Source organism: Panthera pardus, unplaced genomic scaffold (genome assembly GCF_024362965.1).
Source record: "Panthera pardus isolate Hobbes unplaced genomic scaffold, ASM2436296v1 HiC_scaffold_17, whole genome shotgun sequence".
Taxonomy (NCBI): domain Eukaryota; kingdom Metazoa; phylum Chordata; class Mammalia; order Carnivora; family Felidae; genus Panthera; species Panthera pardus.
In genome coordinates, this window is record NW_026526732.1 from 92191639 (window position 1) to 92208588 (window position 16950).

The following is a 16950-nucleotide window of genomic DNA, read 5'->3' on the forward strand; positions in this document are numbered from 1 at the left end:
TTTACCACCATTAAACATATTATGTATTTATTCACTTATCTTTTACATCTACTCTATTTCTGTGTAAACTCATGACTTCATGCAATCAAAATCTGTTTCTGTGTTACTATATTACTTGATACAAAGTAAATATTGGTAAACATAGCATTAATCTAAAATACTGGATCAGAGTAGTGTTTTACTTCATATCTGTGGGAGATAATATTTTTTAAGTGAGAAAAGTCTGAAAGCTTGATTAATTTGGGAGTCTATGTATGTATGTTTATATGCCTTTCCATTACACATTCCATTAAAATGAACAACCATGGCATTGCTGGGGAATACATTGGGGACCATTATCAAAATTATTTTCAGGAATTCTGGGAAAATTGTAAGGCAATTGTATTATATAGGTTAAAAAACCAAGACAGAAAAAAACATGGCTTGAAACATTTCACTATAAAATACTTTGGCAGTCAGAAGAGCAGTTCTTCCTATTTTGAAATCTTGGAGAGATTCCAAGCTTAGAGTCAAACTTGTAAGAATGGGTCACTAGGCAATCTTCAGGAGCATTAATTTAAAAACTCCAGTAGGAAGAATTGGGATAACTACTTTAGAAAAGATCTTAGTGCAGACGAGGAAGCTAGATAGAAAATCAAAGAAAATACAGAGATGGGCTAATCTTCTGTAAAGTGGACTTAGATGAGAAAAAAGAAAGTTAAAAAAAGGAATAGCTCTCAGAAGTGAGCATTCTAACAAAGGAAAATCCTAAAGTAAGCACAGATAATGGTAATGATAATCAGAGATTTATGGAACTTAAGGCTGCTAGAAGACGTGAGGTAATCTCATCCTGGGAAGATCAGGTGTCAGTATATCCACTGAGCTGCCCATCGTAAACCTCCCTTACGATCAGAACACTGAAATCCTGTACAAGAGTCTACATTCACTAACATTTAGAGGAGAAATTGTAAATTTGACAAAGATAAAGACTATTTTATTTGCTTGTGAAGTCAGTTAGTAGACAAAATTACCTACCTGACTGGAGCTTATATTTGAATGGAGGTGATAAATTATTGAGAAAGCTGTACTAATTAAGGGAAAAAATAAGTATTTTTGGGAGCACCCAAAAGGATATTTTGACAATTATTAATAATTTCAGATTTCTTAAAAACTAAATCCATGATCACTAATTTAAAAATCGCAGGCCTAAAAAAGAGCATGTATAATGATTAGTGTTTGTGTTGAAAGATATAGTTGAGGGCTTCTTCCAAAGCAGAAAGCAAACAATAAAACATGGAAAAAAAACCAAGAGGAAATGTGCATCATAGAAGATGGCTGTAGATATGCCAGGCTTTATATAATAGAAATTCCAGAAGGAAGCAACAAAATCAAAGAGGGGAGAAATTAATAAAATATAAAAATAGTAAATAATAAAAGAGTAAAATAAAAAAAAAAAGGAATCTGAAGAAAGACTGGAGTAGATTGAAATGGTCAAGACAGTATTAAGTAGGAAAAATAAAGACACTCTAAAACACATGTTGGTGAAAATGTTAAAATTCCTAAGAAATTCAAGAAGGGCTCAACCAATAACCCAACCCTAAAAAATAACAAAACAACAGGGAATTTACAAAAATAATCGGATTAGCATCAAACTTCTTTATGAAGTTTAACTCTGCACAAAATGGCAGAGTTAAAAAAATAAGCTACATCTTTCTTATCTACTAAGCTCTAAACCCAAATTATGTTCATCATTTAATTTTATACACAGATGAACTTGTGTTCAAGCATGAAGGCCAAGCAAATAACATCCTAGGCATGCTAAAAATCAGAAACATTGTGACCTACCCAAATAACATGAAAAGATTATTGAGGATATATATCAGAAAGACAGACATACAAACAAACAAAAAGTCTGAGAAGATGTTAGGTTCAAGAGAAAAAGTAAACAAAATCACCAGTAATTAAAATGGTACATTTTTCTTTAAGTTTATTTATTTTGAGAGAGACAGAGACAGTGAGAGTGGGGGAGGGGCAGGGAGGGAGGGAGAGAGAATCCCAAGCAGGCTTCAAGATGTCAGTACAGAGCATGATGTAGGGCTCGAACCCACAAAACTGAGATCATGACCTGAGCTGAAACCAAGAGTTGGACAATTAACTGACTGAGCCATTCAGGCACTCTACAATGATATATTTTTAGTTGTGACTGCATGTTGTTCAAGACTCAAGTGAGGACTTTGGAGTCCACCTGTATAATCAATATAAGTAAAGGAAATTACTTAATTTTGATAGTATGTGTCGCACCATAGTTGGTTTTAAGAGATCCAACAATACCACACATATCATGTGGGTATCATATATAATCCAATCTCTCCATTTCCCTGCTTTTCCGTTACCTAAATACTCCAACATGGTAGTGCTCTTTCTCTAGCACTTCTTGAATAGTTGTGATCAAACGCTTTCAACTCATTACAGGCTCATCGCCATTTGAAAATTAATAATATACAGATAAATTTTTTCTCTGCCAGAAAAATTCTAATTTTAGTTCCAAACAAAGGAACTACTACTTTTTGTACACTAATTTTCTTTATTTCTTTTTTTTTAATGTTTATTTTTGAGAGAGAGAGAGAGAGAGAGAGACAGAGCACGAGTGGGGGAGGGGCAGAGAGAGAGGGAGGCATGGAATCCGAAGCAGGCTGTCAGTGCAGAGCCGATGTGGTGCTGGAACCCACAAACCATGAGATCATGACCTGAGCCAAAGTCGTATGCTTAGCCAACTGAGCCACCCAGGCACCCATGTACACTAATTTTCTTAACACTTACAATAAATGATTGTATTTTTGAGTACCTAAATGGGAAGGATAGAAAGATAACATCATACATGCGTACAATACATAGATATATACATCAATTGATAGGAATATGTCAGTTGATATGATCAGGAAATTTTTATCTCTCTCCCTCACTGTTACTCCAATATTCTTTTGCAAGATGCATGTTCAAAAGAGAAAAATAGCCTTTCATAGCAGATATTTAATATTCTTTAATGCAGAATAAATACAAAATATGTGAACATTTTTTTAATTTTAAAGAATGGTAAATTAAAAAGAAATGTATATGATGAGCTAAAAAACACTTTGATATATTAGATGCCAAATACATATCAGTCATAATGAAAGCATTTGTTGTTTCTGCCCCACACTTTGAAAAGAGAAAGTATTTCAGGTTAATTAGGTAAAAAATGCCACTTTTTGTCTGCAGCCTGCATTTTCATGTATGTTTATTTTTCATTAGAAATGAATTGTAATTTTTATATTTTAAACTTTATTGAAATGAAACTAACAAACCTATTTTATTTTTTAAGAACTTTGAAGAATCTGGGGCTCCTGGGTGGCTCAGTCGGTTAAGTGTCTGACTTCAGCTCAGGTCATGATCTCATGGCTTGTGATTTCGAGCCCTGCATTGGGCTCTGTGCTGACAGCTCAGGGCCTGGAACCTCTTAAGATTCTGTGTCTTTCTCTCTCTCTCTGCCCCTCCCCCGCTCACACTCCGTCTTTTTCTGTCTCAAAAATAAATAAACATTAAAAAAATTTAAAAAAAAACTTTGAAGAATCTGAACTATTGATGTTAACTTTAAATTATTTCCTTTCTCTATGATAACATTTTTTGAGCTATTTAAGTGCTTATTTTTAAATTCAGGTTCCTGAATTGTTCCTACCAAATAGGCTATGTTTTTTTAGATATATTATATTATGCTTCCATAACGTTTTTGCATGATTTACTTGTGCTTTATGTAGCTGCTCATATAAAACATAACAAAACAAAATGTAGCATTGTATGCAAATTCAGCTTGCAGTGAACATGTGCCTTAGCATTTTAATAAGTCTAAAATGGAAAGGTATGTCACCTACCTATGCATTTACCCTTCAATAATTGTTTTTACATTTAACAAGTTTCTTTTATGCCCTGTATTTTGATATAATGTGGTTTATTTTCACATAGTGACTTACACAAACACTTTAATAAAATGAAGAAATAGAAACAGAACCCATATTCTAGGCCACACCAAATCCATACCCATAAATAACCATACTTCATTTTCATTCTTCATATTGGTCCCTAATATTTCCCATACATACATTCTCACATTTGTGTTTGCAAATAGTCCCTAGTACTTCTATTTTATGTATTTTTTGCCAAAACCAGTAAATAGCAACTGAAACATTCTACTAATTTTGTTATTTTCTTAAAAAAATTAATGTTTGTTTATTTTTGAGAGAGAGGGAGAGACAGCACAAACAGGGGTGGGCAGAGAGAGAGGGAGACACAGAATCTGATGCAGGCTCCAGGCTCTGAACTCTCAGCACAGAGCCTGACGCAGGGCTCGAGCTCACAAACCATGAAATCATGACCTGAGCCGAAGTCAGATGCTTAACTGACGGAGTCACCAAGTGCCCCTAATTTTGTTATTTTCCAACCTCCTCTGTTATAGCTGTTGAATAAGTATGCATTCAAGTTCCTTTTAAGCTATATTAGGTGATATCTTATAATGGGGATTGTTATATTTTCAGCCTTTCACATTTCTTCACTGCTCTCCACTCATAAATTAAAATTTATACCATAAATTTTAAGTTCTTGTTGTGGCAGAACCCAATTTGGTAAAATGTTTTGTAATGGTCATATTAGGCTGAGTTATGTTGAATTAGCTAATACACCTTAGATCAATTTTTTTCTTATTCACATGAAGGCCATTGAATGTCTGGTGCCTCTGCAGGGCAGACTTTTTCCAAGTAGCAACTCAGAAATCCAGATATACCATTAGAACATGTGACTTTCATGTGGCGAGTGCAAGAAAAGTGAGAGACGGAAGAATATGTATTAGTACTCAAAGACTTTGACTTGTCTAGACACCCAGAATTTTTAAAAAGGAAACATTGTCTAGAAGATATATGGGTGTCTATGAAGTTCAGGTAGTCTTTTGCATAACTGGAAGCTTTACTGTCTCTGCCACAGTGTTCCAAAAACCAATATGGTTGTCACCGTGAGATATCAGCTTACCTGGTTGCTGGCTCCTTCTTTACTATTTGGTGGATCATTTCGGGCCACTATGATTCTTTGCCACTAACCCATGCTACGTTGTATCAAGTTTGTACAAAAATCTCTTTTTAATTTCCTATAACAATGCTAAATCCACACTATCACTGCACAATATGGCATTATTAAGAGGATAATAAAAAGGAGTTAAGTCAGGAAATTTTTACTTAGACATTAGATGAGTTGACCTCTGAATTCACATCATGGAGAACATTTAGACTAGCTCATACAAAGACCCAGTTGACCCTGAGGTTAGGACCTAGTGTTAGTGGACCACTTATATACCTCCTCAACAAGAGTGCCCTAATATATCTCCTTTATTAGAGTCCTAGGCCTTAAGTTTCTGAGGCCAAGAGAAGAACCTCTTTTCATCTTTATGAATCTTCAGTTCTCTCTAGCAGTGCTAATCTTCTGTGATGAATGACAATTCCAACATCCATTCTTTTTTGAGAAATCATCTCCCTTACTCATGATCTACTTTGCACAAAACTTCCATTAAGCCCAATATATCAGGTCACACTAAAGAGTAAATTTCTCTTAATCTTGCCATTCTTTCTTGAATAATACTACATGTCAAGCCTCATAAACACAATTCAATTGATGTTTAGGAAATCACAGTTTGGTCTGCAATTTTAGTATCTTGGAAGAAACCACATATCCATTAATAGAACAATAACAATGATACAGTAACTACAATCACACAAAGAATAATTTATTATTCTTTATAAATGTTTTTTAATTACCCATGCAATATATTTCTTATATTCTTAACAAATTACTTTCTATATGCTATGTCATATGCTATGACATTATTACAAAACTAAACTCTAGAGTTTTGATAACAATTTTATAGATGAAAACATTTGGAATATAATGACTGAAGGAGAGCTCTTAGACATGGTGCTAAAATCACAATCCATAAAAAAAATAATAAATAAATAAACTGGAATTCACCAAAATTATTTTTTTATCTAGAAATTCCTGTTAAAAGGATGAAAACATATGTAAAAGATTGGAAAACTGCATAAATGACAAAAGATTCATATTTAGAGTATATAATTTTGTTTGTAGAAGAAGCCAAGTAAATAATTATTTTTGTGCCTTTTTTGTATTCCACATATAATGTTGGACAACTTAATATTGTACTAGAGTTTCACTATTAGATTAATGGTAAAAATCAATTGGTATTTGAATCTTCTACTTTTTTTTTTTTTAACTAATCTAGTGTGGTCAAAGAGCATAGAATTATAATAGGATTAGGTGGAATGCACAAAATTTTCTTATTAATTTGTCATTAATTAACTAATTATGTGATGTGTGCAAAGTTGCTTAACCCCTAGAAAAATTAGTTTAACTTAAAAGAAAATTAAAATCTACACTGGATAATTATGGCCCTTTATAAATCCAAAATTTGTTTTAAGGAATTTATAAAAAAAAATACACATATATGTGTAATGGAAATACCAAGAATTACAATCATATAATGTAGTATCATTCATAAAATATCCTACCATGAGGCTAACATCTATGTCTTAAATATAATTAAATATTATTCCCTATTTTTAATTATGGAGTAGAATAATATGATGTTAATATATAACAACATTGAGAAATACACATTCATTTCTTTTTTTGATCAAAATAATTATTCATGTAGTGATTTCCTGAAATTAGAGGTTATTTTATTTTATTTTATTTTATTTTATTTTATTTATTTATTTTTAATGTTTATTTATTTTTGAGACAGAGAGAGACAGAGCATAAACAGGGTAGGGTCAGAGAGAGAGGGAGACACAGAATCTGAAGCAGGCTCCAGGCTCTGAGCACAGGCTCTGAGCCTCAGCCCAGAGCCCGACGCAGGCCTTGAACTCACGGACCATGAGATCGCCACCTGAGCTGAAGTCGGATGCTTAATTGAATGAACCACTCAGCCCCGAGGTTGCTTTATTTTAATACAATAATGTCAGTGGTGTGGTCATTCAACATTTTATACTGCCTTTATGTTGTTGTTTTTAAAATTTAATACACAATCCATACCTCAAATGAATTAACAGCAAATCATCTAAGTGGGTTTTTTTGTCTTGTATACTGTTGCTAAGCAACTTAATTTTTCATACTAAATGCTTCTTGATGTTCCTGTTCACAAAACAATGAATGGGTTTGATGTAAAGACCTTTTCTAATGAAAATGTTACATACTTGTTAGCTTTGACATATACAGAGAACTGGTTAACAAAGTTTATGAACTTGGAATACAAATACTTTTTAAAACGTTCTCTAGATAATTTCTGGAGGTCAATTTGCCTTTTTTAGCAGAAAGTCAGATATTTTCCCATTCATCTCTAACATGTGTGGATTGCCCAAAGCCCTATTCAAGCGAACAAGAATGAAAGAGTAAGTTATGTTATTGAAATCTAGGAATTAACAGACATGGCAAGAATTGTCAGGCCACTACTGTAGTTATTTTTTATTGCCACAATGATGTGCCTAATGAAAACCTATTGAATACAATCTCACAAAACCTTCTCACCTCTGCAGTAAAACGCCTAGTGATCCAGGTCTTACAAAAACTACAGCGGAACTCCGAGGCTTGGCCCTTAATAGCATCACTTTATTAATTCTATTCATATGATTTTATCAGTGTGGGGACAAGAGGGAGGCAAGTGACTTGCCCAGGGCACAAACTTCAAGGAGGCACTCATTCTGTCATTGCATCAAGTACCAAACACGCACTTGCTCACCTCTGGTGCTGGTAGACAATATATAAACAAATGAACATACCTATAAAATAAGTTTCAATAAATTTGAAAGAATTAACATGCATAATTTTATGAATTTTAAATTCATAGATTTAAATTCAGAATTTAAAATCCATAGAAATAAAAATTAGATTAGTGGGTGCAAAGACATTGAGGAAAGGGCAACTGAAGGGTATTAATAGTCATAGGGTTTTTTGGGGGGTGATGGGAATATTCTGGAATTATATAGTAGTGATGGTTGCACAACATTAGAAATAATTTTTTTAAAACCCTGTGATTTGTACTCATTAAAATAACTAAGTGGGGAAAAAATAAAATTCAGGAAATATATGCTTACCAATCTTAACAGAATTAACTTAGAAATCAGCAACAGAAACTGTTGGGAAATTTGCAAATATTTGGATATTGAACAAATTTCTAAAGTAACCTAGTCAAAGAAGAAATTACACATGCACACACACACACACTGTATCAAAATTTATTAAATATAACTAAAACAATGCTGATAGGGAAATTTATAGTTCTAAATTTCTACATTAAAAAAGAAAAATGTCTCAAATCAATATTCTCAGTTTCTACCTTAAAAAAAAACAGAGAAAGAAGACAAACTGGACCAGAAGCACACAAAAGAAAGGGAATAGTAAGATTAGAGCAAAAATCACTAAAACATGAGAGAAAAATTAGTGAAACTAAACACTGATATTTGTGAAAAACAAAACGAATATATCTTCAGTTGGAGTGAATAAGAAAAATAAGAGAAAGCACAAATCAATAAAACCAAGTGTTTGAATTGAGGACATTATTAATGACATTCGAAATAAAAAAAATGATAAAGAAACACTATGAACACCATAATACCAACTAATTAGACTACTTAACATAAATAGACAAATTCTAGAGAGACACATTACTAAAATTGTATCAAGAAGAAATAGAAAACCTATATAGACCTAGCAAATATGGAAAGGATTAATAGTAGTCCTTACAAACTGTCGCACACAAAAAAGTTACACATATATTTACCATATACCTCAGGAAGAAATTTGTTTAGGAGATGTGAAAATACATATCCACCCAAATACTTGTGCCTCAATTCATTATTCATAAAAGTTAGTTGCTAAGGGAGTAGATGTTAAAAGTTCTGAATTACAAGAAAAGTTTGTAATGCTATGGGTAATGATGAATGTTAATTAGACTTAAGTGGTGATCATCTCGCAATAATATGTAAATATATTGAATCATTATGTTGTAAACTTAAAACTAATATAATTTTATGTGTCTATTATATCTCAATAAATGTTAAAAAGTGGAAACAACCCAAATGTTTACCAACTGATGAATGAATAAACAAAAGGTATATATTGTCAATTACTTTTTATCTATAGAAACTAACAAAATATTGGTACATGATATAACATTACAAATCCTCAAAAACTTTATCCCAAGCAAAAGAGGTCAATCATAAGAGACAACATATTGTACCATTTCATTTATATGAAATGCACTGAAAAGAAAATCTATAGAGACAGAAAGATTAATGGTTGTCTGTGGCTGGAGTTGGGAACAAAGAGTAATAATAAAATAACTCTTATTTGGGTAATCAAAATACGCTAAAACTGGATTGTGCTGATGGTCAAATATCTCTACACATTTGCAAAAGTTATTTTGCAATGTGTAAATTATCTGCAATGGGTATGTTTTATGATACATAAATTATGCCATGATACATCTTTTTTTTTATAATGAACTCTGAGGACATTCTTTATAATGAGTTTTGCTACATTTTATGCTAATATTTTCTTTGTGTGTCTGTGTGATCTTTTAAGGTCCATACTGTGAGAAGTCAATGAAATGGTATATTTCTCAGTCTTGTTGGAAAGGAGAAATTTGCCAAAACAAAAGCTCTGCTTACATTTGTGAATACCCAGAAGGATTTTTCAATCAAAACCATGAAACTGATGTCCGTGAGTGTCCCTCAATACCATGTCAGAATGGTACTAACTGTGTTCATATTGCAAATGTAAGTCTGAATTTAGCAAGAGAGTGATATAGATGATAGATAGATAGGTATACAGATAGATAGATATAGATATATCGTATATATATATAATATAATGGTAAATATATAATAAATATAATGGTAAATATATATATATATATTTACAAAAGTACAAATATAATTAAAGTTGCATTAACATATTATAAAATTCAAGCTCGGGAATATCAGAAAAGATACTTCATTTGTTGATTTACATTTTTTTTCCTATTTTAAGTAAAAAATGAACAAACAAACAATAAAACATTTAAAAACAATCTTTAGGGGCACCTGGGTGGCTCAGTGGCTTAAAGAATCCGACTCTTGATTTGGGCTCAGGTCATGATCTTACAGTGGTGAGATCCAGCCCCATTCACACTCAGCGCTGAGCATTGAGCCTGCTTAAGATTGTCTCTCTCTCCCTTTGCCCTTCTCCCCACTCACGCTCTCTTGCTCTCTCTCTCTCTTAAATTAAGTAACTAAACATTTTTAAAAAATGTAATGTAATGTAATAATGTAATTTTGTAAACATTTCATTTTTTGTTATTCCTTTTTAATATTTTGTATATTTGATATTTTTATATTTTAACATTTTAATAAATAAGACTAGGAAATAATGTAATAATTTCCACAATTCACTTTTTATTTTTATAAGATCCATATTTGAATTTATATTATGATTTCATATTAATATCTTCAAGGCATCCTAACTCACATGTCTGGTGGTTGCTACTGGCCGTCTGTCAACTGGGCCCTCTACTGGAGCTATCAATCCAGAACCCTAAATGTAACTTCTCTGTAAGGCCTAGGTTTCCTCACAGCTGTGAGCATTCCTCACAGCTCTGGGTGCCAAGAGCAAGCATCCTAAGATAAGTAGACAGACATTATCTGGCCTTTTCAACATAGCCTTGAAAATGAAAGAGCATCACAGCTTGCTTACCTACAAGGAGGAGAAAGTGATAGTTTCTAATTCTCAGTTTAAGGAATGTTACAGTCAAGTGGTAGGAAAAGTGTATGAGATGGGATACACTGTTGTGACATTTTAGAAAATATAATCTTTCATGTCGTTCCACAGAGAACTTCTATATGCTTATGAAAATAGCTTCTATGTCTCTCCAGATAAGAATCATTTCATTTTCTTTGAAATATCCAAAAACTTTTATAAAAAATACTTTCTGATCTTTCCTAGGACACCATGTACATCTGTTCACCAATGTTTACAGGCAAGCTTTGTAAGAGACAACTTCAAACACCACAGGAGTCATTTCCTTGCAAGGATAATACCACATGTACAAAATTTGAGAAAGATTATCATTGCAGGTATGATTAATTACTTTCTTATTTTTTGAACAATATATATGGGTTTTAAAGTCATGTGAACAAAAATAAAACAATGTTCTATTTTAAGCTTAAATTTTATTTAATGGCATCTAATATTCTTTTTCAAGTAGAAGTAGAAACATTTTAATTGGGGTTTTATGAGTTGTTTGTTTTAAATACATACTTAGGATATTCTCAGGCATAATTTGGTCAACAGTTATAAAACATATATTTGTTTTATAACAGAGATATTTAGAATAACTGAATAGTATTTGAAGGTGTATAAAGAAGAGATAACTACAAGTATATAGTAGATATACACAGACAGTGTTGTTACTATATTTTAGAAGTATAGAGTAAACCATCTCTCCCTTTAATTTGCAGACCTCGGCTGATAGTTTTTAGTTAGGGTCTTTAGGCAGGATTTGGGGAAATAGTGTTTTATTTAAATAAGAATTTGCTAAAAATTACCCATTTGTAAATGACAGAAGTGACCTAGTTATCCGGGCTTAGAATTTTAGTCCATTTCAAATAGCTTTATGGATACTTTCTCACACCATTAGGAAGTACAATTTGTACTCTTCACACTTGCTTGACTTTTATCTGGCTGCTTAAAGTAAGTTCTGTTGGGCATTACTGAAGGGCAATAAACAGCCTCAAAATCTTAGAATATTCATAAAAGCAGAAAATTATAAGCTATGATACAAGAAAGCCTTAAACACACTGAAAGAAAACAGAATATGCATACACATTACAGATGTACAAAGGACAGAATTTTCATCAATTTCAAAAGGAATCTAAATGCAAAGTTGAAAAAACATGCTAAGCTTTTAAAATGTGACATTTTCAAAAGAAAGTGAAGAGAAGCTTCTTCATTATATCAATATCTTAGAAGATATAACCAGTCCACACAAATTTGTATATGCATTCAATCATATATTAATTTATCAATAAATTCAATTTTTATTCTTTTAAAAATGTTGACTTTTTAATTTATAATTTATAGCTCTGAGCCTTATAGTGCAAGTATATTTGTAAAGATACTTAGAAAAATGATCATTTAAAAGAATGGGTAGTGTTTTATAAATATGGGTAAATATACACTCACATATAATATTGATTTCATTTTTTAAGTATGATGATATTATTGGCCCTTATTTTTAGCATTATTGTGGTTGTGTAGAAGGCTTTGTCTTAAATTTCATCATCAACAGGAAAGCTAGATAGCATTGTTGCCAACTCTTAATTGATTGTTCTATTATTAATTAATTGACTTAATTTTAAAATGATGGAGTTTGGTCCTGAATGCTTTGTTAAACACGTGCTAGACAGGATGAACACTGTAGAAATTCCAGTTAGGTTTCCCTGAGATGGATGAAACATGTCATGTGGGTAGGCTAGTTGTAACAACTTTGAAGCAAACTTACTCATGAAATTAATGTGAGCCCCACGATATGTGTTCTCGTTGTTGAAATTACCACATTCTTCAAGAATTGGCAAAAATTGTGCTTATCTCCAATCTACTTAAATAAAAACATGGTCCCCTTCTTTGGTTAAATAAGACTCTTTATTAATGGAAGGTAAACTATAAGGAAAGTGAAGAGGAGTGTAAAAACAGAACTGCTTCAACAAGACACAAATAACAAGTCTAATTTGAATGATGAGTGAAAACCTAAGCCTCAGAAATAAGTAGGAGTGTGATACAGATGTGGAACACAAGACCTGAATTTCCAGTACCCAGATTCCCACACCCTAAACTCACACTGATAGTCAAACACATTTCTACCTCTGACTCAAAGAAACGATAAAGACATAATCAATATAAATTAATAAAGCATGAAGTTGAAACAATGACAAAAAATAGTCTTGGAGCCTTTTTTTCTTGTCTCAAAGGAGATTAAGGGAATGATTGAAAATAATAAGAAAAATGAAAGCGCTGCAACTAAAATACCTTTAAATAAAAAAAAAAACAATTTATCCATGCATAGCTATCTTAAAAGGTATTTTTTCCCCTAGATTAATGATTTTCACACTTTGGCTGTAACACATTTTAGCTGCATTAGAATCTCCTAAGGGGCTCTTTAAAACACAAACAGCTATTTCCCACCCCTAGAGTTTCTAATTCAATAAATCTGGGATGGGGAATGCAAATGTGCATTTTTAACAAATCTCAAGTGATGCTGCAACTGCTGTTCTGGAGACCATACTTTAAGAATTACTGGTTAAGAGGAGCTGAGCTCAGACAGCATTAATGCTGAAAACCCTGCTTATTTCTTTCCCTCCTACATCCATACACCTCAACCCAAGCGTTTCCTCTGTATTCTGAATTTGGGAGAAAAAAAAATGTGGGGTTGGGAAGGAGTGAAATGAAGTGAGGAGAAAAGAACACTGATGACGGTATCAGTTTCTCTGTTTAAGCATATGGACTAGATCTGAATTCCTATGATTAGATGAGAGAGGAACTGAAACAAAATGACCCCCTTGAAAAAGAGAGTAAACCGTTAGTTATAAGAATTTATTTGGTATCTAGTGACCACAAGCAACACAGTGTCAGAAAGGAGTCAATTTTTACTTGTGTCTATAAACTACCATTTCTCTCAACACCTAGACTATTGAAACCTTTAGATGTCTGTGAACTTGGTATAAAAAAGTCATTTTTAAGAGCAATAAGTAGCAGTAGTGAAGCATCATAAATAGCATTGCTGGGAGCAAGTGGCATACAAGTGGACCCTAGTGAAAATGGAAAATGGATAATTGATGCCTTAGAGTATCAGACAGGTAGAACTTTGGTGATTTTCTGATATGACTGAGGAATATTTTAGCCAGGGAATCAATACATTGGTTAAAATTTTTTAAATAAAGTGCAGTTTGGGAGATACAGTGATTGCTGAAAATGAAAGAAATTGTTTAGAAGAATGCTTGAAAAGGTTGTCTGAATATTCAAAGGAAACCAGCTGTGGTTCACTCAGAATAATCCAGAAGAGTTGAATGAAAAGAATAAAGGATTTGAGAAGGGCTAAAGGAAAACAGCAACGTGTGATTGATCATCCCGAATTTAGGAACAGTGTGGAGCTGTTTCCCTTCCACACTGCTGAAAGGAAAGCTAAGAATGCAGTTAATAGAAACCAGGGAGAGAACTGTAGCTGTAGTATAGAACATTCTGACATGAACTATGAACTTATGTAAACACAGTTACTGACAACCTACAGTCTGTCAGTGTGGGAGTAGAGGAAATGAATAGCTGACCTTATTCTCCTCTCACCTCTGACTTTCTGCAAGTATAGCACATTAGTAGGACCTGGCAGAAGTCACAGGTCAGCATTCTGAAATACAGTAGAGGATGGATGAGGATGAAAAGAAAGCATCTTGGAAGAAACTGTCCAGTACTGTCCAAAGCAATGTACAAGAGGTTAAGATAATGAATTGCAAGTTATAAGACATTAGGGAGGATTATGCTAAGGGAAATAGAGATAGGTGTCTTTGGAGGGGGTGAAAAAAGGATCAGATCTCAGAGACTATGATAGGTTGGATGTCTCCCTATCTGTGGCTCCTGAGAAACAGATCCTTGATGTATCCTCTAAGAGGAAGCAGTGACTCTTAATGTAATTACACTATGATGATGTAAGAAGGCTGCACACTGAGTTTTCATGGCTCTCAAATACACAAAGACCCAGAAGCTACACAAGGGTTTGACCAGAAGAGTGGTGTAACCTTTAGAGTCAGCACTGGCTAGACAATGAGGTCATCCATAGTGAATGTTTTGGTAAGGACATCTTTTCCCATTTCCAACGTTAGGACTTGACACAGAAATGGGAGACCAGAAGCCAGAGAATTTTCTCTACCATCATTGCTCTCTGTTTACAAAGGTGAAAGAAGTGGGTTTTTTTTAACCCTTTTTTGTTTGTTTAGACACAGAAAGCAAACTTGTTTTAAAGTAAATTTGACACTTTTTTGCACTTTGATACCTTAAATAACCATTTGGCAGAAAGTCTACAAAACAGAATCTCCTGCTGGAGATTTTAGAAGAATGTAAAACGTCAAACTCTATAGTGACATCAAAAAACTTTCTTGAACAGTGTAGCTGAGCTACTGGATGCCATCTGACAGCCATCAGGAAATCCAGCCAGAGGACACAGCCAAAATATACATAAGTGTAAGGCTGAGAGGATTTTCAAAAAGCCAGAATCAGTCTCACTCTGCATAAAGTCAGGACTACTTGCAAATTATTTGATTACATGGACCAATAAATCTGGTATCAGTTTAATGTATTTGAATTGGGATTTTGTTATTTATAACAAAATTTTTAAAGCAGTACATTAGTAGTCTATGTAAACCAAATTTCATTCAATCACATATTTTAAATATGTGATTTTAAATCACATATTTTAAATCCTTTGTAGTATTCATCGTCCTATTTTTCACCTTGTTATTAATTATCTTCTGAAAGATGACAAAATGTTCCTACAATATGGTTGACTACTTCATAGACTATAATTTTGAATTGCTATGAAAGTCTATTCTCCTGTGCCATACTCAAGGGAATAACTGTGTTTTAATCATTTTTGTATCTTTGGAACCTTTTACTATGTAACACATAGAATATTTTCTAAAAAGCTTATTTAATTCATTATTTAATTTGTTTATAATAAATATTTTGTATTTCACTGAGATGGAAAGTCTTACCTCTAGATGTGAAATGAAATGAGTCATTCATTCATTAATTTCATAACTATTTATTTAGTACCTCCTTTTCCTTAAACTTTCTTATTGTAATAGAAACTTTTTTGCAGCAGTAGGAAAAAAGAAAGGAAAAACAGGCAAAATGCCCTTATCTTAATAACCTTATATTCTAGGAGGGAGATACTGTTTTAAAGAATCACTCTGACTCCCTTTTATAGAATAGACTTTGGCTGTATGATCCCAAGGGAAGAAGCAGGGAGAACAGCTGGGATGCTATTGTGATAATACAGCCTAGAGATAGTGATGACTGGGACTGCTACTAAGGTGACATGTGATGATGGCAATTAATGATCACATGTAGAATATATTTCCTTTTTTTAATGTTTATTTTAATTTTGAGAGAGAGAGAGAGAGAGAGAGAGAGAGAGAGGCAGACAGAGTGTGAGTGAGAAGGGGCAGAGAGAGAGAGGGAGACACAGAATCCAAAGCAGGCTCCAGGCTCAGAGCTGTCAGCACAGATCCCAACGTGGGGCTCAGACTCACCAACCAAGAGATCATGACCTGAGCCAAAATGGGCGCTTAACAGACTGAGCCACCCAGGCGCCCCTGCAATATATTTCTAAAGAAGATTCAGGTTTTTCTGAAGGACTGGATAAAAAAGAGGTCATGTGTTACTCTAAGGTTATTCACTCCATTGAAAGATTAGGAATAGAATTTTCTAAAATGGGGATATCTGGAAGAAGAGAAGTATGGTTGAGAGGCATAGAAATCAGGATATCAGTGTGGCACATATAAGCTGAGACACATAATAGAGTCGAGTGAAGATATTTAAGGTAAGCTTTCAGGTATGCTTGTTGCTATTTTAAAGGAGGTGTCTGGGTGACATATATACATTTGAAAGCTAGTCATATAGAGATGACATTTAAAACCAGGAAACCTGGGCACCTGGGTAACTCAGTCAGTTAGGCATTCAACTTCGGCTCAGGTCATGATCTGACAGTTTCATGAGCTCGAGCTGTGTGTCAGACTCTGCACAGAGTGCACGGAGCCTGCTTGGGATTCTCTCTCTCTCTCTCTCTCTCTCTCT

The 16950-nt window shown here is 33.3% G+C and overlaps 1 protein-coding gene across 1 annotated transcript in view; it reads left to right on the forward strand.

The window, feature by feature from the left end:
- The window catches only part of LOC109248191 (protein eyes shut homolog), a 372922-nt gene that overhangs the window by 271521 nt on the left and 84451 nt on the right, over nt 1-16950 (forward strand). The window contains exons 4-5 of the mRNA XM_019417648.2: nt 9655-9848; nt 11053-11183. Coding sequence (XP_019273193.2) covers nt 9655-9848; nt 11053-11183 — 325 coding nt within the window. The remainder of the gene's footprint in view (nt 1-9654; nt 9849-11052; nt 11184-16950) is intronic.